Raw genomic sequence first — 25,871 nt, 5'->3', positions numbered from 1 at the left:
CTTGAAGGTTTCTGAAAAACAATGGAAGCCTTGAACCCTGTCATGGAGATTTGGAGATTTTTAAGCAGCAGCAGTTTTAACATGAAGGATTTCATCTAGATTTACTGACTTGACAACATCATGATTGAAACATGAGGCCATGATGTCTAATTCTGACCGATGTCAGTGTAATGATTTACGCTCGGTGTAGCACTGGCTTGCCTGAGTCATGTTGTTGCTCTTGGTTGTGTCACTGTAGGGCAGCGCTATGTCAATGCCAACTGCTGTTTTGGCACAGTGCACATTACAGCCAGTAGAGAGCGCTAGAGGAGGGGAAAGCAGATCCAGGACCAGGGACGGGTCATGAAGAGAGCAGAGTAAAACCACATCCCAGTGTTAATCAGGAGCCAAACAGAGTGAAAAACATGGAACAAAAACTAGAGTCTGCTGCTCCCAAGGTGTGAATGAAAATGTATTAACAACTTCACATGGGACGTTTCCAGCCCAGTGCTCTTCATCAGAACAACCATGAGTGAGAAACATGCAGAGGAACCACATTCTTCTCAGGACACCAACACCTAAACCATGAGGTTCCTCTGGGTCAACAGAACTTCATGACACCCTGGACAGTAGTTCACTCCTCTGGATCCACTAACAGAGGTCAGATCCAGATCTTAAGATAGAGGTCGTGTCAGGTTTACTCACTGTATAGTTCTCTCTGATACATTCACCCATCATCATTTTTCTATATCTTTGTCATTAAATAAATTGCATTAAAGAACTGTATTCTTTATCAAAGTGTCTAGGGAGTTTGTAATGTTCCTCCTTAGCCTCATATCTGACCCATTTATGTAATAATTTGTGCAGTGGTGGTGATGTAACACTAACTTGGGTTTGGTCTGGTTAAGCAGAGTAGCTAATCTCATAAGAGTTATTAGAGACCTACTTACTGGCATTCCTGTTCTCTAAGGCTGGGAGAGCCGGGGCTTTAAGCCTGTTGGTATAAGACCAGTGTTACCTGGGTCTGCTGTTCATTTGTCGAGGTCATCAGTGATTTGAATTTGCACGTTAACTTGTCCATAGTTTACACAGAAAAAATCCACCTTAAAAGTCCTGTCATGAAACCTGTCAGTGGCTATAAAAAGTATTCATTCCCCTTGACTTGTTACAAAAATCGTTTACAATACACGGTGGCTCAGTGGTTAGCACTGTTGCCTCACAGCAAGAAGGTCCTGGGTTCAAACCACAGTCTGTCCCAGGTCCTTTCTGTGTGGAGTTTGCATGTTCTCCCTGTGTTTGTGTGGGTTTCCACCAGGTGCTCTGGTTTCCTCCCACCATCAAAGACATGTATGTTAGGGTTAATACTCCTGTTTTCTGGTTTTTGTCAGTGCCCCTGACCAAGGCACTGGCAAAAGAACTGGAGTTGGTCCCCGGGTGCTGTGCTGCGACTCCCCACTGCTCCTAGTGTGTGTGTATAGGATAGGTCAAATGCAGGACAAATGGGTCAGATGAGGACAAATTTCCCCATGGGGATAATAAAATATACAAATACATTTATTGGGATTATTCATGTAATTATATGCAAAGTACTTTTTCCTGTCAAGGTAGAAATTAGAAAGAAATTAATGTAAAAATATCAAATTAGAAATACAGAACAGTCTAGTTTGTAAAGGTATTTACCCCATAAATTATCAAAACATATAACATGTATCATTCATACTTTATCTTTACACTAAAGTGATACATTTTTAATACATCTTCTTTTCAAAACAGCTCACATTTCTTTCTTTCTAGGAAAGCTATAGCAGGTCCCTTCTATATAAACATCGAACAAAAAGTTCGGAACCTTGTGTTTGGTAGATTATTTCTCTGTTGTAACAATGCTTCTTGGCAATGCATTTTATATCGTTGGAAAGCCTGTTTATTTCCCTTTTAAATGGTGCCTCATTTGTAAGGAACATGCATTTGTGGGATGAGCAGCACAGCTGAGTATGTGGGTTGCGCTCATGAAAGATTTGCCAAATCTTCTCTGCCAATGCCAAACAGCTTATTCTGCTGTTGCTATTGACTCTTGTTTGGTGTTGTTTGGTGGATTGGATGATTGAAGTCTATCAGTAACAAGGAAGAAACAAGACATATTGGCAATTTTACAATTTATTCATTGAACAGTCAGGAGCCTCAGTAGCGGGTGGAAGAACCATACACAGCCACAACAGCCTGGCACCTCTTCCTCATGCTGGTCACCAACCTGGTCACACACTGCTGTGGGATGGCATTCCACTCCTCAACCAGGATTTGTCGCAAGTCAGCCAATGTGGTTGTGTCGGTCACTCTAGCACGAACAGCACGCCCAAGCTGATCCCATAAGTGTTCAATTGGGTTGAGGTCAGGACTGTTGGCAGGCCATTCCATTCTCTCTACTCCCAAATTCTGGAGGTAGTCTCTGATAAACCCCGCTCTGTGGGGGCGAGCGTTGTCATCTTGGAGGATGGAGTTCGGTCCCAGACTGTGGAGATATGGGATTGCCACCGGTTGCAGAATCTCATCTCGATATCTCTCTGCATTGAGATCGCCTCCAATGATGACAAGCCTCGTTTTTCCAGTGATGGAGATGCCGCCCCACACCATCACACTGCCTCCACCAAAAGGTGTTACTCTATCGGTGCAGCAATCAGCATAGCGTTCTCCCCGTCTTCTCCACACTTTGACCCTACGATCCAACTTCCGTAGGCAGAATCTGGACTCATCGCTGAACATAACGTTCCTCCACATGTTCAGGTTCCAGTGCAGGTGCCAACCAGGTACCTGATTGTCAGCACCTGGGGGTACCGGAAGCTCAAAACAAGAGTCAATAGCAACAGCAGAATAAGCTGTTTGGCATTGGCAGAGAAGATTTGGCAAATCTTTCATGAGCGCAACCCACATACTCAGCTGTGCTGCTCATCCCACAAATGCATGTTCCTTACAAATGAGGCACCATTTAAAAGGGAAATAAACAGGCTTTCCAACGGTATAAAATGTATTGCCAAGAAGCATTGTTACAACAGAGAAATAATCTACCAAACACAAAGTTCCGAACTTTTTGTTCGATGTTTATATATGACAATAAGATTTTAGGGTGCAGGATGTTTCTGCGATAAAAATAAACTGTCGTCATTAGAACAGTAAACTATATAAATCCACACAGAATGCACTCTCTTAGTATTTTTTTTTAGTGCACTGATTGACTTGCCTGGTGAAATTAGATAAGAGAAAGTGCACTGAGAGTGCACCCTTTACGTTTATTTAGTTTGCATTGATTTTAGACCAAAATTCCAGAATAAATGTGTTTTGAACTAATTTCACAGTACAAATGTGCAAAAAGTCCAGGGGTGAAAAGCTTTTAAAGCCACTGTGCATCACTGTGAATCCACATATCACTAGGCCAATGGTTTTTTTTAGCTTGTCAGAGCAAATTGACTTCTTATTAAAAACTTTTAGTATCACATACCATTAATAAAAATTACAATAATAAGATAAAAAAAAAAAAAACAAGAAATCATAATTGCTGATGTGTTCACTCAGTGTCTCCCAGTGTTCTCAACTGAACTTTGCCTTGAGAAAAGTGCCAACTTCACCAAACACCCAGTCCAGGTTCCTCACTGGGACCCACAGCAGCCTGAGCCTGCTGTTCAGCAGTAAGCAGCTACAGTAGATTAGCTGGAAACACTCACAGCTCCAACACTGCTGCTAGTCACTGCTTACTGAAAGTATTAAGGCCATAAACACATTTAGCCTTTGACCTTTACATGGCTGTTCCTCTTTGCTTTATTCATAATATTTTGCAGGGGATATTATGAATGAGTTTCCTATGACAAATTCTGCTGCATTAACCAGTAGTCATATATACTAGTCATATATATATTGGTATTTTGCAACTGTTGGGAATGGATAGCTCAGTATGATAAAGCTCACAAAGCAGTTTGGTGTGTGTAGGTGCAGTGTTTCGCTGTTGTTGGCTGAAAACTTTGTATGTCTTGACTTGATCATGATGCATTTTTCAGTTTATTATCCAACTGGTTTTGAAAGGGTTTCATAAACCCAAAGGTTGTAGTATTTTCTCAGCCCATACAGGAGCATGTGCTGCTCAGTTGAAGCTTCAGCTGAAGTTAAAAATGAAAATAACCAAAATTAGAGTTGCACTGTCACTCGACAACAATGATTTCTTCAGCTAGTGGATGCTCACAAAATATTTCAGTAAACTACTAGTCTTCAACTGGTTGGCAGTCCAGAATATTTCATAGCACGTTTTCATGTCACAGACCCACAGGTGGACCCACTTTAGGCCATGGACCCATTTGATAAGATCTTGGCCCAGAGACCCATATGGGAAGATTTTTGTTGTTGTTGATTTAGTATTGGAGTGTATAACTATGGCCTACTGTAGGTGGGGAGATAATAGTGGAGAGGGTGAAACTTCTGATCAGAATAGTCATTATTCTCTAACTTAATACATTTCTGGTTAAAGAATTGTGCAATTATATTATTATTTATTTTGCCAAAATTCTAAACGCAAGTCATAATTGCTGCACCACCAATCTGATTTTGATGAAACTCGGAGGGAAGATGCATCTTGTTACTGAAAACACTCTCAATCCATTTTTACACGTTCATTTTCCAGCATCTCTCTGAGCCTTACCAAGAACAGGCCATTTCTGTCGCCATGTCTTTAAGGCTCATTAATATTAACGACCCCTCTGTTCTGATTGGTTTACCGTTTCAAGAGTGAAAGGTGAGACACCGCGGCCCGGCAGCTACAGGTAGGGAAAACTCTCCGGTAATAAACAATGACAACCGCTCAACCGCTTTGAAAAAAACACTTTGTTAGTCTATTATTTCTTACAAAAATGATAATGAGCGAACCTTTGTGACGCCACAAAGTTACGGAAGTCCAAACAGCTCATTTAGAGGCTTGCGTTTCTAATATGGATTGTGTGGATTTAGTTGGCGACATTTTGCTTTCACCATGTTTAGATAGACCATCCAACTCCTTTAGAATCACACAGGCAAGGGAAATCCTGTTTTCCACAATATGGGACCTTTAACACTTTAACACAGCCGTTAAGTCTGGTAAACCGCATGATGCACGGCTCCTCTGGCAGTTGACCTTTGACCCAGAGAGCAACAGGTATCATGTCCGTGTTGACCTAACAGTTGGCTGATGCTTCGGGGCGAGGTGGCAGCCTGTTGTTGCTTTCCACTCCTATGAGCCAGTCTGTGACTCGATATTTATAATATTGAGGTTCACTGTGCGCTGGTTTTGGGTTTCTGTTCCTGGGAATTTCGTTATATTCTTATGGGAATCTTGCAGTTTGAAAGGCTTTCTATCAGTAAGAATCTGTGGTGAAGTGAACAGGACCTGAGACCTTTCTGTGTTTCTTGTCTGTTAAAAATACAAAACTGGGGTACTTTCTCATATTTTTTTTATTTTTTTTTTGCATTTCTGTCTTATTTGAGAGAGGCAGGTGATGGCATATGACAAAGGTCCCAGGCTGGATTTGAACCCAGTATACTGCAGAATAGAACAGAATAGAATAGAACTTTACTACTACTTCATTTTCCAACTAGGGCTGTAAATTTGTCTGTGGTCTCTCACTTTAGACTCAAGGAAACATCAGTTAAAAAAATACACAAAAGTACACGGATGATACAAAATGCAGTAAACAATTCAAGCACAAGACAGTCACAAAGCAGTCAGCTCAGTGTTTGATCTGGTCTGGCTGGGCGGACTGACTGCAGGCTGAGGTGAGACCGGGTCAGAAACACAACAGAGCTCAGTCTGATCAGTGACTGCAGGCCATCTACTGTCCCGTCACAAGACACTGCAGAAACCTGGTGTGAGAGTCCAATTTTGACCCAACCCCCCCATACTCAGACGATACTGGAATATTCCACATGGATCCACACTAGACTCTACGTTAATTCAGATTAAAGATTCAGATCTCGACTGGAGCCCCTGGGTCGACCACTCGCTGAGAGACAGGAGAGGAAACGCTGCCAGATGTCGAGGAATCTCTGAGGATTCCCAGCAATCTCATCTCTAATTTTCTCCATGTTTAGCATGTTCAGCCCGACCTTAAGCTGAGGTGCTGCTTCTCCATTCCAGACCCTTCAAACTGTTTTCTTAGTTATTACCATGAAAGACTGTTAATCCTACTATAAAATGAGGAAAACTCTGTCCTTCTGTCTGTCTGTCTGCATCCATTTTGCTCCTCGATGGGTTGGCCAATCAATCTGAAACTGCACATGGGCATTGAGCATTGGCATAGGCAGGGACTGACGAAGCTGATTTTTCCATTTTCCAAAATTGATGCTGTTTATGCGCATTTTTGGCAAGTCTGCGCAGAGTTATGGCGTGCACATCCCCACGTATGGACTAGTACAAGTTCTAATTCATTGTTTTGTGTTGTATTTTCGTTACGTTATTTATTTTGATAAACAATATACGAGACCTATAACACTGACACATATGCATTGCCCTATAACATTGAAACATATGCGTTATACGTATAACCACGTGACCATGTACTGATAACCAAGCATCCTGTTCAGGTGTAAATTCCAATCCAGCATAACTGGAACGAACAGGAAGGAGGTTAGCAGTACGGCAAGAAATTCACTTGGTGCCTCAGTTACTGCTGGTTTTATACAACACATCTGACAGAACTGACTTCTAATATGCAGACTGAGCCAAAAAATAGAAACCATAAATAAATGATGGTTTCTATTTTAAAAGAGTAGTAATAAAACCATATTAGTTCACTCATACGTGGGCTCCGACACGGTCATATCAATATAAAAAGGAAAAGTTAAAGGTCCAGTGCAATGAGAATTGCATTTCTCAAATTCACGGTAAGGACCTGTTAATGTAAAGTTACCCACATTATTATAACTAACGGCCTTTGAAAAACTCTGTCTGGTTTCAACAGAAGCAAACAGATTTAGAATTCCAATCTACTTCCTTGTGTAAATGATGTCACCTACACCCAGGTTTTGTTGAATGCTCTGATTGGTCGACAGTATGCATAGTTAACGAGGTGTCCCAAGCCAGCTACTTGCCAAACTAACCAAAATCTCTGTGCCTCCATTGCTAGGAGCCAAAGTTCCAACTCTGGATATTTGTTCCCAAAAGACAGAAATATTATTCTGCAGTGGAAGATTCAGCTCTCACTCAGTCCTGCAGGCTTTGGACCATCTAACCTGAAAAAACGAAAAATTCAATGAACATCAAACTTTTCCTGACTGAGTTGAAATCACTGCTAATGCGCCACTGAAGTATAAAGGCCAAAACCTTCCTCCCATAATGTTACAAGAAAAATAACAAGCTGAAATTCAAAATGTCACGTGGTTTGAGTGTTCAGAGGCAAGGAGTAGTAGGCAAGTATCTGTCTCTATTTGTGTTTATCTGCTTCTATCTGCCTCTATCTGTCTTCATCTGCTTCTATCTGCCTCTATCTGTCTTTATCTGCTTCTATCTGCCTCTATCTGTCTTTATCTGCTTCTATCTGCCTCTATCTGTCTTTATCTGCTTCTATCTGCCTCTATCTGTCTTCTTTATCTTTATCTGTGTTCTCTTTTCTCTTAATTTATCTTTATCTGTCTTATTTGTCTTGATTTGTCTCTGTCTTTATCTATATTCATTTGTCTCTATCTGTCCTTATCTGCCTCTATCTGTCTTAATCTGTCTTTATTTGTCTCTATCCGTCTTTATACGTGATTTCTTTTGTCTTTATCTGTCTTAATTTGTCTGCCTCACTCCACTTGTCATCCCTGAGCAGGACCCCTTAACCAGCACTGTCTGCCGGGAAGCTGCACACACACACACACACGCACACGCACACACACACACACACACACATGCACACACACACACACACACACACGCACACACACACACACACATGCACACACACACACACATGCACGCACACACACACACTCCGTCCCTCAGTAATTAGGCTTATCCCATTAATCCAATATATCTCAAAGCACTCCTGTCTCTTATGAATTTTTAAACCGGCTCCAACAAGACTCTTTATCAGCAGATATGAGGAACTCAAACTTTTTTAAACAGGAGCTACTCTGGACTCTAGAGGAGCGCTCATCACTTCAACTCTGTCAGTCATTATGAAGACAGATTTACTGACCACATTGTGTTCCACGTCATTTCTAGCTGACACAAAAGCCATTAAAAGCAATTAGTTGGGTCTGTATTTTTTTTTTTTTTGGACCATCTACAGGTTCACAAAGCCACCGCAGACTCATTTATGGACAGACTGCTGTGGTGAAGAGGAAGAGAGGCAGGAAGATGCACCCAGAGGATTCTGGGTACTGGAGCTGCAACAGAGAAACTGCTGATTGGGCTGGTAATGATGTTTTAAACCTGATTTTCTCACAGTTTCATGAGCCATGTGGACGTTCAATATGCATGTAACCTATGTGATATCTACATAAAGGTAAATCCATTATCTTTTATTTGAGATTACTCACATGTCTGTTGAATAAAGGTATAGAGGTGACAGAATGAACTGGACTAGTTACTACAACCCAGTGATCCATATACTCATAATCACCAACTAAACTGGAAGGAGGTTGTTTTCACCCATTTATTAGTTTGTTAGAAAGATATCTCAGAAAGTAAGAAACAAATTTGACTAAAATTTAACTTACTATTGTGTTGCGTGCTGCGTTCATGTGCCGGTGGGAAAGTACGACATCTGGGACTTCCAAGTCTGCTGCTGGACAGCGTTGTGTTCACGTGCTATTTTGTCGGGAAATCAAACCCGGAAGACAAAAAAATAAACAATCATGAACTGTTACAGAGGCTGCAGCTTTACAAGTTGGAGAATTGTTCAGTGTTGAAGATTTGCTCTCTTCCAAGTGCCTTTTAGTGTTTTCCAGGGTTTCTCTGACCTCAGCGTCATCACAGAATATAAATCCAACTGTGGAAAACTTCTGGAAATCTACAGCTTCAAAATCAGTATGAACTGCGTACTCACATGGTTGGGGTTGGTGTGCTTCTGAAGTCTATGATTTAACCAGTTTTGATGCTTACTTTTTTTCCAATAACAGACACAAATCATGTCCAAAAAACTAAAAATGGACTTAAAATTGAGGAGTTGAAGACGTTTTGAATAATCAGAACTGATGAAGTCTGTCGGATGAGTGGCAAAACATCTTCACCTCTTCAATTTAAAGTCCAGTGCATTTTGTTTTTATTTTTTTGGACATCTTACTACCTGGCTGACTGAAATTAATCTACACAGGCATAAATCATTTAGTGAACATATTTCAAAGATCTTGATCAAACACCTAATTCATGAGAACCATGTTGGCCATGCAGAAACGTAGAAACGCAAACACTAAATTAAAGGTACAACATTTCTGTACCTAGCCTTTGTATTGGTGAATGTCACAATAATTTAAGGTGCAGCAGCTCTTTCTGTTTCCTTCCACACACCTGCAGTCTTTATATTAGACTGTTTTAAATGTCTTGTGGTTTGTAATGAGCTGTGTGTGTCTGAAGGGAGGGAAGGTTTTACAGTCTCTTTGTTCTCAGTAAATGTCGTCACACACTGAGACACATTACTTCCAGTCGGCAGATAAACTTGAATTGCCCAACCATGTGGCCCAGTTCTCTCTGTGCAGTTCACTACTTCTCTTAAGAGTGAAAAACATAGGATCAGTGCAACAGAGGTTACACTAATCCTATGTTTTTATTCTATCCTGTCCGCCTATCCTGTAGTTCTTTTTCATCTGATTTCATTTGACATAATTATTTATTCTTTTGAAGCTAGAATATAGTTGCTGTTGGGTGAAAATCCAAATCTCAACTTTTCAGGAACTTCAGTAAGCACTATGTATTTTTCAGTTGACACAAAGGGGTTTTAATAAGACTAAGGTGTCGCCGAATTTTCTCAAACCACAAAGGAAGCGTGTATTCCTTCAATTGAAATTAAAACATGAAAATCACTAAAATTGGAGTTCTGAGGTTTTTGACACAACAGCGGCGATATGCAACTTTTCTCTCAGAGCCTGCAGGTGTATTGTTAGTCCCGCCCTCCTGCCCCTCGGTTGGTCACGTGCCCGCCCCGACACCTGTCACTCATCTTGGTGGTCATGTTGCCTGAGGCTGAGGGAACCGGAAACTGGAAAGCCTCCACAGGTGCTGAAGAAGGAGCCACTCTGCAATATAAGATATTGAAATAAAACAACAGCAATGTTCGCAGTGTTTAGCTATGTAGTATATTGTATTTATTGTTATTTGAATGTCAAACAAGTTGCATTGTAGCTTTTTTGTTCACTATGTTTTTTATCTTCATATTTTGCTATGTATGTTTTATGCCTTCCTGCAAGCTCTGTGTGAACTCTGCTTTTTATTGTTAGTGTTATATGATATTATTATTCTTGTATGCTGTGATTTTTTCTGGACAGTCAATTGGAGTCTATGAGACACAGGTGTAATTCAGATGAGAGAACATCATGGAGTGTTTCTCCCAACTGTTTTATGATGATGAATTTGCTCACAACCACTTTATGAAGATATGGATTAGTTTGATAAGATAACAGGCAACTTTCTGCCAGGAAATCTTAAATCTAAATTGCTTTTTCTAATCTAGCCCGCTATGGCTTTGCCAGCCCCAAAGTGACTTTCTGTCTGTTCACATATTCTCCAGGGAGAGATGACTCAGTTTACCATCTTGCTCTCATTTGAGTGGGGAAAGGCAGTTAGCTCCTTCAGATTCTTTCAGCAAAGTGTCTCTTTTATATCCATTAGTGGGGTCATACTTTTCCTTGGTCTTCCTTCCCTTTCTGTCTCTTTAGTCTCAGGAAATCAGGCCAAGCTGAACATCTGCGTTGTGTTTCTCTCAGCATGTGCGCTTTTTTCCCCGCAAGTTCTTCCCAAAAGCCGGCAGATGCTTCCTTCCATCGGTCCCCCACCCCCGGGTTTGAGACGACGTGTTAAAAGATAATTGCTGCTGACTTTACTTTAATGATATTCATGCCACAGGAACAGCCGAGGCACACGTAGCCGACCTTTATTTTAAGATCAAAAAAATAACAGGCGAGGGGGAAACTTGTCAGCTGTTGATGCATGCTGTGTCTGCGTATGATGTTAGAGAGCGAGAAAACAGATCTGCATTCTGTGCATCAGTTGGCAGTAAATCCAAGAGCTAAGACGTGTTTTTCAGGAGGAGAGCGGTGTTTGCTCCTTGAAGTCCCAGTTCTGTGAGGTTGAAAGGATAAAAAGACAAAGTGCGATGACGGGACATCCAAGGTGTATTTTTTCTGCAAGCTTATAAGAAGAATATCCGCCCCCCCTGTGACAAAAAGTGACAAAACAACAACAAAAATTCTCAATGGCTGCCACTAATCCTAATTAGTTAAACCAAAAAAAAGCCCTTTCAACTTGCAACAGAAGTAATGAGTAAAACACATTGTTGTTTTAAAGTTTCAATGTGCAACCTTTGTACTTGTGGTCGGAAGTGTGTTGTTAGCCCCGCCCTCCTCCCCCTCAGCTGGTCAAGTTCCCACCCCAACACCCGTCACTCATCTTGATGATGTCATCTATCCTGATGCTGAGGTAACCGGCAGCATAAAGCCTAACTCTAAAGGAGCAGACGCCAACGCAGCGCAGCAGGTGTTCGCCATGTGTTCACCGTGTTTTTGAACGAGTCTTACCTGCTGTTCTTTCTCGTCTTTCTGCTTTCCGCTGTTGTTGTTGTTGTTGTTGTTGATTCTCTGTGCTGCGGCCGCCAGCCTCACCTTGATAGCCACAACCGGCTCACCGCTGGCCACGCCCACAGCAAAAGGTAAACGCCCTAAAAAACAAGAACATCACTGAAAAGCTAATTTCAGGCAAAAAGAGGCATTTAGGCATGAACAGAGAGGATCACATACAGACTAATACTACAATATAATAATAATAATAATAATAATAATACAATATATCCTATTGGTGTGGATTTTAGCGAGACTTCCGCTTTACCTCCCTATTCTGTATTGTTGTTGTTATTCTGTATATGATCTATATATCATCAATTAAATAAATTAAAACGCTAATAGTCTATTCAGATTAAGTGTTTTGTTGTTGAAAATGTATTTATACATTTGTACAACACTTTAACATCAATAACAGGGACATTTTTGCTCCTTTGATCCACTATGCAAAAGAGGAAAAACAATTTCATCAGGAAATTCTACCAATGACATGCCACATGTATTAGGTGCTGATAAGTAGTACAATTTTGGCTAATGTGGCCAAAATAACTAAGGCTTTCACTAATGCAACAAATAATTTATAGAATTAGTAACTGTAGTGAATGGGTCGGTCATTAGGCACACCAAGAATTATTTTGGCTTTGCATAGGGAAAAGACTTACATCCTTTTCACTTGTTCAGTTCCTTCCCCTCAGTTGAGCTTGCCGTTGCCTCACACTCACATCAAGGCTTTGGTTCAGAAGTGTTGAGAAGCTGGCAGAAGTTGTGGAGAACTTTTAATTGGAGTACATTCACATAACAAGAGGCATATCCATGTGAACCTGAATCAAAGTATCATATTGTTTACTGAGACGCTTGCCCACGCATCATACCAGATGGTGTGCAGAGGTTTATAGAGGATTCTTCTTTTTTTCTTCCAGGAGTTGGTGTCAAAGTTATGAAAGAAATTAGGTCGCAGAAAGCCAGCTGAATCCTGCTGCAGGTCCTGAGGTTTCTGTCAAAGACACAAAGGAACACCAGACAGAGGAGACAGTGGGTGCTGTTTCATGGACTGTGAGGAGTGGACAGTGAAGGGTGATTTGGATGATCTGGTGGAGAACCATGTGACTTAATGACTTAATTAGTTTTCCACATGCTGATTCAGAGCCAGTCAGAGTGAAACAGTAGATGGAAGATAATAGATGAGAACTAGAAATTATATATTTTCTGACTAAATGTGTGTGCTTGCTTAGGCAGTATGGGGGAGTTTAAATGAAGCGTTGTCAGTCAAGTTGAAGTACTTGAAGTAGTAGAAGTAGCAGCAACAGTGGTAATAGTACAAATAACACTAGCCTTACCATACCTTCCTGTCTATCTCTCACACTGTTTCTATGCCTAAAAAAAATAAATGATAATAATAACACTAGTACTTTAAGTAGTAGTAGTAGTAGCAGTAGTATAGTAGGAGTAGTAGTAATAGTAGAGGTAAAGTAGTAATACTAATGGCATGTGATATAACCTAAATGAACAGCATTAAGTTAATGTGCATTGTACTAATTACTATAGCCTAATAGTGTGCATCATAAGTATCAAACTCATGTAACCTAATATAGGGTCTTCATTCATTCATTCGTTCGTTCTTACGTTCGTTCATTCATTCATTCAGGGCCAGGGTCTTCTAAAGGATATTATTTTCTGAAAGTATATGTTTTTTGTTTCTTTTGGTGGTTGTTTATTCATAGTAGCTAAGTAGTATTAACTAAGTTATACAGGGTCTTAATTAATTAATTAATTAATTTATTTATCCATTCATTCAGTTTTTTTTACCCAGGCTCAGGGGAGATAGTGTCTTCTAAAGGGAAAAATAATAATGCTTTTCTGAAAGTAGCCTATAATTATTTTTTGTTTCTTTTGCTGGTTGTTTGCCTAATCACGGATCACCGACTGCAGGTCAGTTTACTCACCTTTTCCCTCCTCATCTCTGCTGCTCGTGCTGTAAAGCGCAGCAGAGCTTCAGCCTTCAGCATAAGGAGCTTTGAGCGGCGGATTTAATCTGCTGCCTTTTGATTCGTCCACTCAGCTCACTTACCTCGCTACAAGCAGGCTGAGAAGTCGGCAGGGGGGCTGATCCTTATAACGCTACAAGTATTTAGCATGAATAGTCTACCAAATGTAAAGGTAAAGTAAAAAAATGAAGGCTGTCAGTTTGAAATAAAGCGGACTTGGTGAGAGTTTGTGTTTGGCTCTGTCCGCTGATCCGGTGCTGATCCCGACGCGCTCCTCTCCGCTCCGATGTGCGTCTCCAACCGGCTCTGCCGCCACGGACAAACTTCCACCGACTTCAGCACGAAGGACACTGCTTACTACGGGACTGCTGGACACAGCTCATAGATGAAAACTCCCTCGGGTCGAGCCGTTCTCCCTCGGACCAGGAGCAGAAGAAGGAGCCCGTCAGTCTGCGGCGCGCGGCGCGACACCGGCGACCATGTCGGACAACTCCACTGATTTCAGCAACGACACGCAGCCGGTGGTTGCGGCCACCGACTATAATTTCCCAGCGCTCATATTCGGGATTTTGCTGATCGTAACCATCACCGGAGGAAACGTGCTCGTGTGCCTTAGCGTTTATTTGGAGAAGGCTTTAAAAACGACAACCAACTACTTCATAGTCAGTTTGGCTTTCGCAGACTTGCTGCTGGCAGTTCTGGTTCTGCCGCTCTTTGTTTACGCAGAGGTAAGAAACAGAAAATAGACCTTTCTGCCTATTGTCTGCAGAAAGGTCCATGGTAGCATAAAGCAGTGTGTTTCTTATGCGTAAAAAGCATGAGTCGATTTGGCTACACAGACAACTAAAGCTCAACGAGCTTGACCAGAAAATGGTTCTTCGGAGTCTTGCCATAGAAGAACCTGGTTCTACAAAGAACTTTTCAGACCAAGGTTCTTTTTCTGTAAATTAGCCTCGGCAGCCATCCTCGGACAATGGAGGGGTTATGGTTATTTTCCAAATTGATGCCATCGCCCACCATCCAATAACTCAAATAAGAATATGAACCTTTTAATTTTCCAAACGAACCATATGAGGAACATGAAGCACCCACTGAATAAAGTGGTTCTTTAGTAGGTGAGCCACACAGCCTTTTAAGAACCATTATTCTTCTGTGGTCAGATGCAAGGGAAAAAATGGTTAAAATCTGGTTAAAATTAGCCTTGAAATAGGTTATGAAGCTTCCTCCTAATAGCTGTAATAGACAGACTGAGGCAGGCGGCCAATTAAACCCACCAGAACAAGTTCTCAGCGCAGAACAGGACAGAACATCCCGTCCTGAGCCGAGCTGTCTCACCCGCTCAGTGCAGCAGCGCTAAAGGTCAGGCATCTGCTGGAACTGGGAGTCTCATACTGGTTATCTGCAGAGGTGTTGGACCAGAAATCATAACTATGTAATGAGACAAAACTGGTTTACAGGCTGTAAATCTGTCATGTATTCAGTCAGCCTTTATTAAAGTGTTACAATGCATCTATCTATCTATCTATCTATCTATCTATTAGGGATGGAATGATATATCAAAATTCAATATATCAAGTATAGTGGGGCAGAAAATTGTGATATTAGCTACATGATTTGTGGCTCAGAAATAAACATAATTCGTCGTTATTGCAATGTATCCGGTTGTATTGAATTGGGAACCCAATATCGCGTATAGAATCATATCAGCATATCTTCCCACCCCTACTATCTATCTATCTATCTATCTATCTGTGCATGCCTTGGGTGGATGTTTCTCCACATGTCTTCCTAATTAGCACCATTTGTTATGTAATAACCTGTACAAGTTGTTGCAGCCAGTTAATCTACTGAGTGTCACTCTGCTGGTTTGTCTCATGCATTGACATCACTGACAGTCAAAATCCTTCTACTTTCTTCTGATCAAAAGTCAAGAGAGTCTGGAGAGACAGAACTGGGTTTTTAGGAATGTTTTCTCCTGAACAGTGTGCTGTGTTGCAAGCACAAGAGGATTAGAAATATTCACACTGCTGCACAGATTTGGGGCCGCTAATGAGTTTGTGTTTGTGTGTGTGTGTGTGTGTGTGTGTGTGTGTGTGTCCAGTTCCAGGGTGGAGTTTGGTCCTTAAACATGCTGATATGCGACGGCCTGATGACGATGGACGTGATGCTGTGCACCGCATCCATATTCAACCTCTGTGCCATCAGCGTCGACAGGTGTGTGTGTGTGTGTGTGTGTGTGTGTGCGTCGCTCTGCTCCGGGGTTATGAGGATAGCGGATAGATGCCTATCCAGTCATTATAGAAGAAAATACAGAAGGTCTAAGTGGGTTTTTCCAGTCTGTTTTCACTGAGGTCAACGGAGAAACTCATAAATATTTCACCTTCTGTATTGTCTCAAACACTGAGCGGAGGGTATTTTTTTCTGAGAATTCAAGAACTGGACTGTAATGTCATTCATAAATCATCCATACATCCCATGCTGTGCTTAAGCATTCTCCAGCCTCCATCCTAAAATCCCATTAAGTCCCATCTAGTGCAGGCAGCTGGTCTAAGATTTGTTAGCAAGAAAGACAAATTAAAAAAAAAAAAACATTGGAAAGAAAACATTGTTCAGAAATGCTGAATACAATCTGAATATGAGATCTGAGTAGCAGATGATAAGAAATGTAGAACAGATTTTTGCTAGTGTGGCAGTTCAGCTCCGACGAAGCAAAGGAGTTGAATGTCAATGCTTATGCAAAATGCATAAGCATTGACATAAATGTCACATAAATTTCTATTTGCATAGAACTCAGGGTAAAAATCCTGAATAAATGCATTTTCAAATAACTTAATGGCACAACACAATGTGTCAAGTCTGAATACTTTTCCAAGGCGCTGCATGTGACATTTTCATGGTCTGGAGCTGGCAGTTCAGTTTAATACTTAATTGCCACCTCAACAGCAGTTTCTCAGTTTGAGTTCCTCAATAAAGTCTATTCATTAACATCCCATCACTCTGTCCTGCTGATCACTGCTAAGTGACATGAAAGGTAAACTCAATTTGCACTGACAACGCTGTACTTGAAAGCCAACCTTGCAATCAAATAACAGTCTTGTATTTAGCTTGTCAAGATGCAGCATGAATCCAATTTAAATGAACATTTTTAATAACTTACTCTGCAGTTAAATATTTACTGCGGTTAGTAAAATGATACATAATTATTGGTAAAGCACAAACACAGTGAAGCCCAGAGTTAAGCTAAAAAAAGCGTTCATGCCAATGAAAATGTACTGAAATACAGTTTCCTGAATGTTTCTAATGTTCAAGCTTCTCTCCAACAGCTCAAAATGTCAATATATGCCAGTTCCACATGTTGGACTTAGTTAATCATTTCTTCCATGCCACATGACCAACTTGTTCCCCATTTTCCTGACTGGACCTGAAATGGGACATGAGATCTGCCTGTTCACATTCTACACACTTTTAATCATTTATCTGATTATCTCAACATCACCTGACCAATCAGCTCTATATCTCTTCAGTTTCCATCAGTGCTGCCCTTCTACCACTGGACCAAGTTTTGAAAAAAATTATCAGGGCGGTTCTGTCTAAACTGGAAATGAGCTCTCCAGTGCCTCCATGTTGTTTGATTGGCCCAAAAATGGAGGGTTTGTCTCTTATGTCTGCTGATTGGCCACTAAGTTTGACGTTATTACGTGAATCCATTCATCTGCTTTTTTATTTTTTAAGCCACACCCACTTCCACGCGCCCCTTTGGCCAATTGGTATGACAAGTTAATCAGTTCTTCTTTGCCCCATGTCCAATCTTTCCACAAAGTTTCATGCAAATCCGAATTCATACATTTTGACATATCCTGCAGACAGACAGACAGAATGTGGTGAAAACATAACTCACATCCAACGTTATTGGTTGAGGTAAAAAAGGAAACATTTTGGTGATGGATTAGATTACTTCAAACAGAATTAGCAGCCACTGGACCGGACAGAAATAGCAGACATACTGTACGTCTGCATATCTTTCTCTCCCCTGCAGGTTCATCGCCGTGTCCATCCCCCTGAACTACAACCGCAAACACGTGGACCACCGGCAGCTGGTGCTGCTGTCGGCGACCTGGCTGCTGGCGCTGGCCGTGGCCTCGCCCGTCATGTTTGGCATCAATGACGTGCCGGACCGGGACCCCAGTGAGTGCAAGCTAGAGGACGACGATTATGTGGTTTATTCCTCTGTCTGCTCCTTCTTCATCCCCTGCCCCATAATGCTCCTGCTCTACTTTGGTGTTTTCCGCGGCCTGCAGCGCTGGGAGGAGGCGCGCAGGGCCAAGCTCCGCAGCAGCATCGAGGCCTGCAGGAAGCTGCAGCACGCCGCCGCCGCCGCCGCCGCCCTCCCGCCGCTGGCCGGCACCATCCCCGGCCCGCTGCCCATGCCCTTGCCCCGGATCATCGAGAGGGACTTGGCCCAGTCGCGGATGGAGGACGTGGACGACTTCCTGCAGGCGGAGCCGCCGTACCCCCGGCAGTACAGGGAGAACTCGGTGCCCACGGTGACGTTCGTCCAGCAGCAGCAGAGGAGGAAGAGCGCGAAGATCAACGGCAGGGAGAGGAAGGCCATGCGGGTGCTTCCGGTCGTAGTGGGTGAGTGACGTCACCGCCGCTCTCCCCCCCCACCCCCCGCCTCGTCCAATCGGAGCTCATACTGTAGGACAGGGGTGTCCTACAGTAGGGGGGGACAGCTGAGGAATTGGAATTGGAATTTGAAAAAATCTTAAAAACAGAATTGGAATTGAATTGGAATTTCAGGAAGTTGAATTTAATTCAGTGAAATTCCATGTTTTTTTGTTTTTTCTTGCCACATATCTGAGATTACACATACTGTTATATATTCTCAATACTGAATATCATAAAATGTTAAAGGAACCTTTCAGGTGGTATTTGATGCAGAACATGTAATCATAACACATATATTATGACTGAATGAATTTGATTTGTTTAACTGTCTTTTATTTGATTCATAATGTTTGATTTATAATGTTTAGCGAGTCAAGACAAACTCTTTTAGAAGTGGAATTTCATGGTTTCCAATTCTATTCACATTCTGTTTCCTTAGAGCTGGGTGACATTCACATTCCAACTCCAGGAATTGAATTGGAATTTTCCAAGCATTCTGAATTCAGTTTATGAGTGGCTCCAGCCTGCTGTAGGACTCATGTCTAAGACAACAGACTCTGTAGTTCAGAAGACTTCCTGGGTTTCCCTGTCAGAGGCTTCAGGACAGCAGATTGGCCAAAAGGTCAGAAGGGCTGAAGAGCCAATGTCAAAGTTTGCTGCTACAATCCTCTCTGGCAGGGAGGCTGCTGATTGGCTGATGAAGTGGGGTGGGACTACAAAATTGAGTTAGAGAAAGAATGATGCAGTAAATTGTATAAAGGCCCAATTAAATCTTAATTGCCTCTGCCAAGGAGGTGATGTTTTGACCCCTGTTACATATTAATTTGTTTGTCAGCAGAATTGGAATTGAATTGGAATTTCAGGAAGTTGAATTTAATCTATCTCAGAAAGTTATTAATGGATTTGCCTGAAATTTGGTGGACAGATAGATTTTGGTGGTGATCCGGATCTGGGATTTCCGCCATTAGATGATTAGCATTCCTTTATATATAACTATGAAACTAACAGAGACAGAGTCTTGATTCCAAATCCTAAGGGGATGTTTGCAGGATCAAGAAATCAATTTAACTTAAAATGTGAGTGATAGGAATGATGCGTTTGGGTGTGTCAGCAAGTTGGAGAATTGTTCAGCGTTGGCAGAGTTTTTCCTTCTAGTTTCCCCACAGAGAAAGAAGATGCAGTACATTGTTACAATCCCATCACTGCCATGATAAAGTCAGTCTTAGTTTGAAATAGCACAGATGAAGACTTTGATCATTTGCTGTTCAGTTATGAGGAAAAACTGATTTTCTTGAAACTACTGTAACTAATGCTTTAAGATATGGAGTTCATATTATTACCACCCATACGTTATGTGAAGACAGGTATGTTGGCATAGAAATATTTGCGAATGAATGCATTAGCTTAATTAATGACATCATTAGCATAACTGGTTATGTTTAATATATCATTTTGATTATGGCAGTGCCTCTTGTTCATTAGGGCTTCATCATTCTATCAGTGGATTTATAAGAGCCAAGCAAACCATTAGAGTGAGTCCTGATTCTGGCTGCTCTTGAATATCTGAAGAAAAATAATACTGTTGCCATTCAGGATGCAGAAACGACTCACTTTGTCTAATTCCTTGTTTGGCATTAAGCAGTGCTGTTTGTGACTAAACCACTTGAGTCATGTATCCAGTGCCAAGTTGATGAGTCCTGCTGTAGTAGATGGCTACAGATTTTCAACTTCTATAGAAAAAGACACTTTTGAGGGAATGATATTGTTCCCTCTGTTTACAAAGTGGCAGTGTGTCTGAATTCCTGGTTGAACCATCCTTCATCATGGACACTTCTGTGCATTTGTTTATTCTGTGAAATGGGAAATGGAAGTCAGATTGATCATGAGAGCAGATGAAGTGCTTTGGTGCTGAATAGTTCAATATGGTAATTATTACTTTGTTTACAATCTGCACTGCAGCAGTTGTCAGTAAATAATTGCACAAATGTTGCTTGTGTGTGTGTGTGTGTGTGTGTGTGTTGCCCATTAATCAAATCAGATGAGAAGTTAAACAGCTGATCAACCTTCACTCACTCAGTTTACGCCCCAGAAGCTGTTCCATGTCTGTCTGTTCCATGAATCTTAATTTGGGTTTCTGATTTCTGCAAAGTGTTTTATTGTTGCGGCAAAATGGACACTATTTCTAGATGTTGATGCTGCGATGAGGCATGAATAACCAAGTTCTAGTGTTTTTACAAAGCAAAAAAATACATTTGTATTGAAAATACAACTATATATTCAGTGTGACAGTTAATTAGATATTCAGTGTGACAGTTAATTCACTTGTGCATGTTGTCTTTAGGTTGTCTCATATCTAAGAGCTAACAGAGCTAGCGGAGGTCACTGTGGGCGCTGGGATAAAAGTGTCACTTCTGGCTGAGCGTCTCTCACCAGCTAGCGTCATTATAGCTTAAAGCCTTCAATCCAATTATTATGCAACACTTGATCTTAGTCGCTCCATCTCGCCCATACATAGACCGGACCACAGGTCGAGATCTGCTCTGATTCACTCACCGTTTTCACCGGTGATTCTGTAATCGGTGTCTAATGCATAGAAGCAGCATTCATATGAGAAAGCACAGATTGCTTAGTTACAGAAGATCTTTAGCCCACTAGGGTTCAGTCCTGTCTGGAGGCACGTGGCGGTAAGACTCACTCCCAGCCATCCAAACTAATTAGACGCAGCAGTAAAGACTGTCAGCATGCAGTGCAAAGCCTCAACTGCAGAGTTCAAGCCTGTCCTGCAGTATACACACCATACACCTTCACCAACATAGGATATAACAATAAAAACACAATCCATGGTCTGCAGTTGTAAACGGACACAGAATCACTAATATCTGGGAACAGCATTTTAGACTTTCGTTGTTTTTTTTCTGTTTCTCTGAGAGAAAAGGAAAAACACGTTCTACTAAAAATACCCTCCAAAACAGTGGGCAGAAGTGTGCTGATGAAAATATTGCCCTATAAGATGTTGAGTCTTGGCTGATAAAAAATAGATTGATAATAATATACTGCAACGATATGCCATACATTTGAAGGATGTACTGGGAGACAATCCATCATGCCTAAGTGGGAGCTAGTGCTCTAAGAGAAAAAAAGGAAAAGCACTTTACCAAAGTTAGTCTAACGTTAATTGCTTGTTTACTGGGTTTCAGTCATGTTTTTCTGCTCAGAATCCCCTGCAGACCATGGGCAGAATCACATGTAAAGTGTTCAGCGCTCACATGCATCCGTACGTTAATAAAGTGTTAGAATTTCCCTGAATGCATCTTATGCATAAGAATGAAGGCAGGCTGTCCCACTGACAATAGGGTCGTGGCGTATATTATGCAAAGTCGTCCAACCTGCTGGAAAGAAAAGTATAAATCCCATCCATCAAGCTCTCAACTCCAAGCTAATAAATCACAATCTGCAGGAAGCACTTCATCAACAACAGACGACAGTGGAGACAAACGGCCCCAGTTCCCCCTCGACACCGCTGTTCATAGTCCTGGTGATCAGGGAAACTAAGCTTATTAAGTTGAATTATCATTTCCAAGAGGGGGAGGGGTGGGGGGCTGGGGGTGGAGGGGGGAGGGGGGTAGAGGACTGGGACCTAATGTGTTCAAATGAATGTCTCTAAACTCGCAGCAAAAGCTAATTATCCTCCACACTACGTTCGTCTGCTGGCCAGGGAAGTCTATTAAGATTTTGTCTGATTCCTCTTCTTCCCGCAGTATTTGTTCTCCCTTCTGCGTTTGAATCCTTTCTGCAGACTCTGTCAGGAAAATGAACGACTTTCTCATGAGAGAGATAAAAAGAAAGAAGGGTGTAAACAAATCAAAAATGTATTGAACGCCCCAAATAGTAACGTGTCTTGAGTTAAAATTGTATGAGGCAGCAGCATATTTGACAGCACTAAGGTGAATTATGGCTTTGCTGCACCTTGCATGGAACAAATGAGTGATGACATTATATATTTGATAAAGTAATACTTTCTATTTTTCAGTTGTGTTGTGTAACTCTAGCCCTGAAGCTTTTACAGTTATACTTTAAAGTCCCAATGAAACTGCATTTTGAGAGCACCTTGCTTCCCTAATGTGATGTATTTCCTGTTGAAACAGGATGTTGGGGTGGGACATAACTCAGGGAGGGGTCATTCAAAAGTGTAAACCTATGGGATATTAGTCAGCGAGTAAAGGGCAGTTTTATTTGATGGGAGGGGCAGTATTGTTCAAAAATCTGTGATGGTTTTGTTAGTTTGAATTTGTATTGACACCTTTTGGTATAGCATGATGTCACCAGTAAAGATACACTGTTTTACAGGAAGTAAAAGTAATGGGATTTTGAGATAAAAATACAAGAGAATAAAAACTTTCACATTTTTTGCCATTTATTGTTAGATATGAGTATATTATGGCATGGAAAATTGGCTAAGAAGGTAAAAAGTCCTTTTTCATTTCATTCTGACAGTAAAGCATAACTCCAACAACAACCAATTCTGCATCCTATTTCCCATCTTTTTCCATTGTACTGATTGATTCTGACCAAAATCTAGTCAGTTGCTTCACTATAGAGCTTCTTACATCTTGTTTGCCTCGGTGCAGCTCTCCATTACAGTCCCAGCAGGCCAATGGACTCTCCAAACATCAACCCTAAAAGCCCCCAAAGCATGTTTTTTTTTTTTCAACATATTGACACTGACTCTGTAATGACACATGCATAGATTTAATTTTCAGTTTATGACCTGACAACTTTAACTATTTATGCCAAAGTGCTAAAGCAGCAGCCAAGGCAGCATCAAAACTGTAGGAGAAACACCTGACATCAGCTCATTTTTATTCACATCTTTTTACCAACATATCTCGCTTTACACAGCTGCGCTTTAGCTGCTTTAGGGTTGATTTTTGGAGAGTCCATTGGCCCTATAGGATTTACAATCAAGCAAGACACAAGAAGCTCCATACTGTAGTGAAGGTGTTGATGAGATGTTTGATCAGTATGATGGAAAATGGGAAAACAGGGTCCAGTTCAAAAATGGCTGGAGTTATGAGAGATGAAGAGCTGAATATTGAAACACGGCCTCTAACTCTTTTATTTATCCTCTTCCTATCTCCATGCAGGTTGCTTCTTGTTCTGCTGGACTCCCTTCTTCGTGGTTCACACGACCCGGGCGGTGTGTGTGACGTGCGACATCCCGCCCGGCCTGATGAGCACCGTCACCTGGCTGGGCTACGTCAACAGCGCCCTCAACCCCATCATCTACACCATCTTCAACACCGAGTTCAAGAAGTTCTTCAAGAAGTTCCTCCGGAGCTGCTGCTGACGGCAGCTTCCCCTTCCGCAGACACTGACCCGCCGAACTAATGGAAGGATGTATTTGGATGTATTTGGATGTATTTGGATATATTTGGGATACGTGGCATACAGACCAGGACTGGGATTTGATGATGCTCAGCCTTGTGATGTTTATGTACTCAATGAAAACACATTTTCGCACAGCAACACTTTTTGGAAGGGCGAACGTTGCGGCGTACAGCTCTAATGTTGAGTATCTGACTCTGGCTTGGCTTCGACTGGGCAGCTGTCTGGATGTGGGCGCTTCAACCAGCGAGAGGAAGACGGTTCATATTATGTGGCTTAAAGGAAAAATCCACCCTGAAACACTTTAACACTTTTCAAAACAGCTATTGGTGATGCACCTTGCATTTCTGAGAGGAGGTGACGTCACCTCCAGATATTTCCAGCAGCTACAGTGGAGTTTGATATCAGAAAATGTTTCAGGATCTAAAACCTCAGCGGTAAACGTCAGGTTTTGGTGTCAGTCCCTCAGAATCAAAGAGCGAGGGCTTCTTTCTAGAGCCGCCATTTTTGCACCAAGAGACGTTCAACAATCATACAGGGAGAAAGTGGCTATCGCTGTTGCACTTACTCATACAACCTCAGCTGAATGCTAACTAGCTAACGCCTCTTCTCTTGGCATTGTCAAAAGTCGCAAGACATGAAAGGCATTCTGGGAAGTGTAGGAAATCACCAACTGCAGTAGAAGTAGACGAGGCAGGCTGAGGGAAAGTGGGTTCACCAAAAAAGTCAATTCCAACACTTCGTTACAAAATAACTCTAATAACTGGAATGCGTTGAACATCACAGATTGATGATATTTAACAGTGTTAGAGGATCCGAAGGTGGATTTTTCCTTTAAAGAACTGCAGGATTTTCTGCCCAAGGGACCTGAAGCGTAAACATTGAAGGCCCAGCAACATCCAATCAGCCGACTCCCTTGTCACGGATACACACCGGTCGTATTTGGTCCAACAGGAAAGCTGCAATAAGCTTTGAATTTCATGGCACTGCATTGTAAACTTCTAAGAACTGTGTATGAAGCTTACATTAAGAGGTTTGCAGTGAGGTCACAGCTGAAATCGGCTCACCTTGGTTGTTATTTAATTAATGTAATGGGTATTATACTAAGATGTGTGTTGATTTAAAAAAAAAAAAACACATTCATACAATATTCTGTAGCGATATGCCTTAAATTTGAAGGATATTTTGTCCATCAAGTGGTAGCTAGTACTCACTATTCACAGCACTCCAACCCCCACGATGCTGAGGGAAATGACAGTGTTAAAAAGAAAAAGACAAGAGATGATCCCAAGGCTAATCTGTTTAAAAAGAAATAAATGATGAGAGAAAAAGGGCATGAAACCCCCTGAAGATTTGATCTGCTGCAGACTGCAGAACGGTTGTCAATATTTTGTGTTTATAATCTCACATAAACACAATGTCAAAACCTCAAGTAAGTATAGAATTACAACCACTTTAGATCCATTCTCTGTTGGTTATCTCTATCTTTAGCACTACGATTAATCTAGTGACATTTCTAGATTAATCAATCAACAATGACATTTCTACATCATGTTAAAACCTTGTACAAACCCAAATGTTTTACTTTTGTTTTTGCCATTTTACCTCTTGAGGGGGGAATAACACCTATTGCCTATGACAGTTTAATTTGTCCAAGTGATCATTCCCCTCTGTCTGCTATTGTGGAAAACATGAGAAAAGACTTTGTCTCCCCTGCTAATTTATGATGTCACACTAATTTACTGAAAATAGAATAGAAAATAGAGAGGGTGATTTTCTGGGCACATGGGCACAAATTATGGATCTGAATTGTATGAATTGAAGAGTTTCATTCCAAAATAAGATTTCCATCATTTGAAAAATATGACACCTCGTAAACCTCATCATAAAATAACTATAAAGTCTTGAGCCCATTATTCAAAAATAGCAACAGCTTAGAGGATGTTATAATTGTTTTTTGTTTTTGTTTTTTTATAATGAGTGATGGTCAGGTAATAGTAACATTTTCTTCCCCAAAATGTATGTAAAACATTGAATGAAACCCTTCAATTAACAGAAAGCTCACTTGTTGCATATTAGAGTCTTTGTCCTCTT

At 41.3% G+C, this 25,871-nt stretch overlaps 1 protein-coding gene across 1 annotated transcript; it reads left to right on the top strand.

Annotated features, from left to right (window-relative positions):
* The first annotated feature begins 14,203 nt into the window (after positions 1–14,203).
* Positions 14,204–23,739, top strand: drd4b (dopamine receptor D4b). The gene is made up of 4 exons (XM_071538774.1): positions 14,204–14,452; positions 15,826–15,938; positions 17,761–18,359; positions 23,537–23,739. Exons 1-4 carry the CDS (start codon positions 14,204–14,206, stop codon positions 23,737–23,739), a joined length of 1,164 nt encoding a protein of 387 aa, XP_071394875.1.
* Positions 23,740–25,871: the final 2,132 nt, after the last annotated feature.

Source organism: Centroberyx affinis, unplaced genomic scaffold (assembly GCF_046629955.1).
Source record: "Centroberyx affinis isolate AG114_WGS23_722 - 3 ecotype Tasmania unplaced genomic scaffold, CSIRO-AGI_Caff_v1 ptg003349l_1, whole genome shotgun sequence".
Classification (NCBI taxonomy): domain Eukaryota; kingdom Metazoa; phylum Chordata; class Actinopteri; order Beryciformes; family Berycidae; genus Centroberyx; species Centroberyx affinis.
Note: the sequence above shows the minus strand (reverse complement) of the source record. Positions and strands in the feature narration are given on the sequence as shown.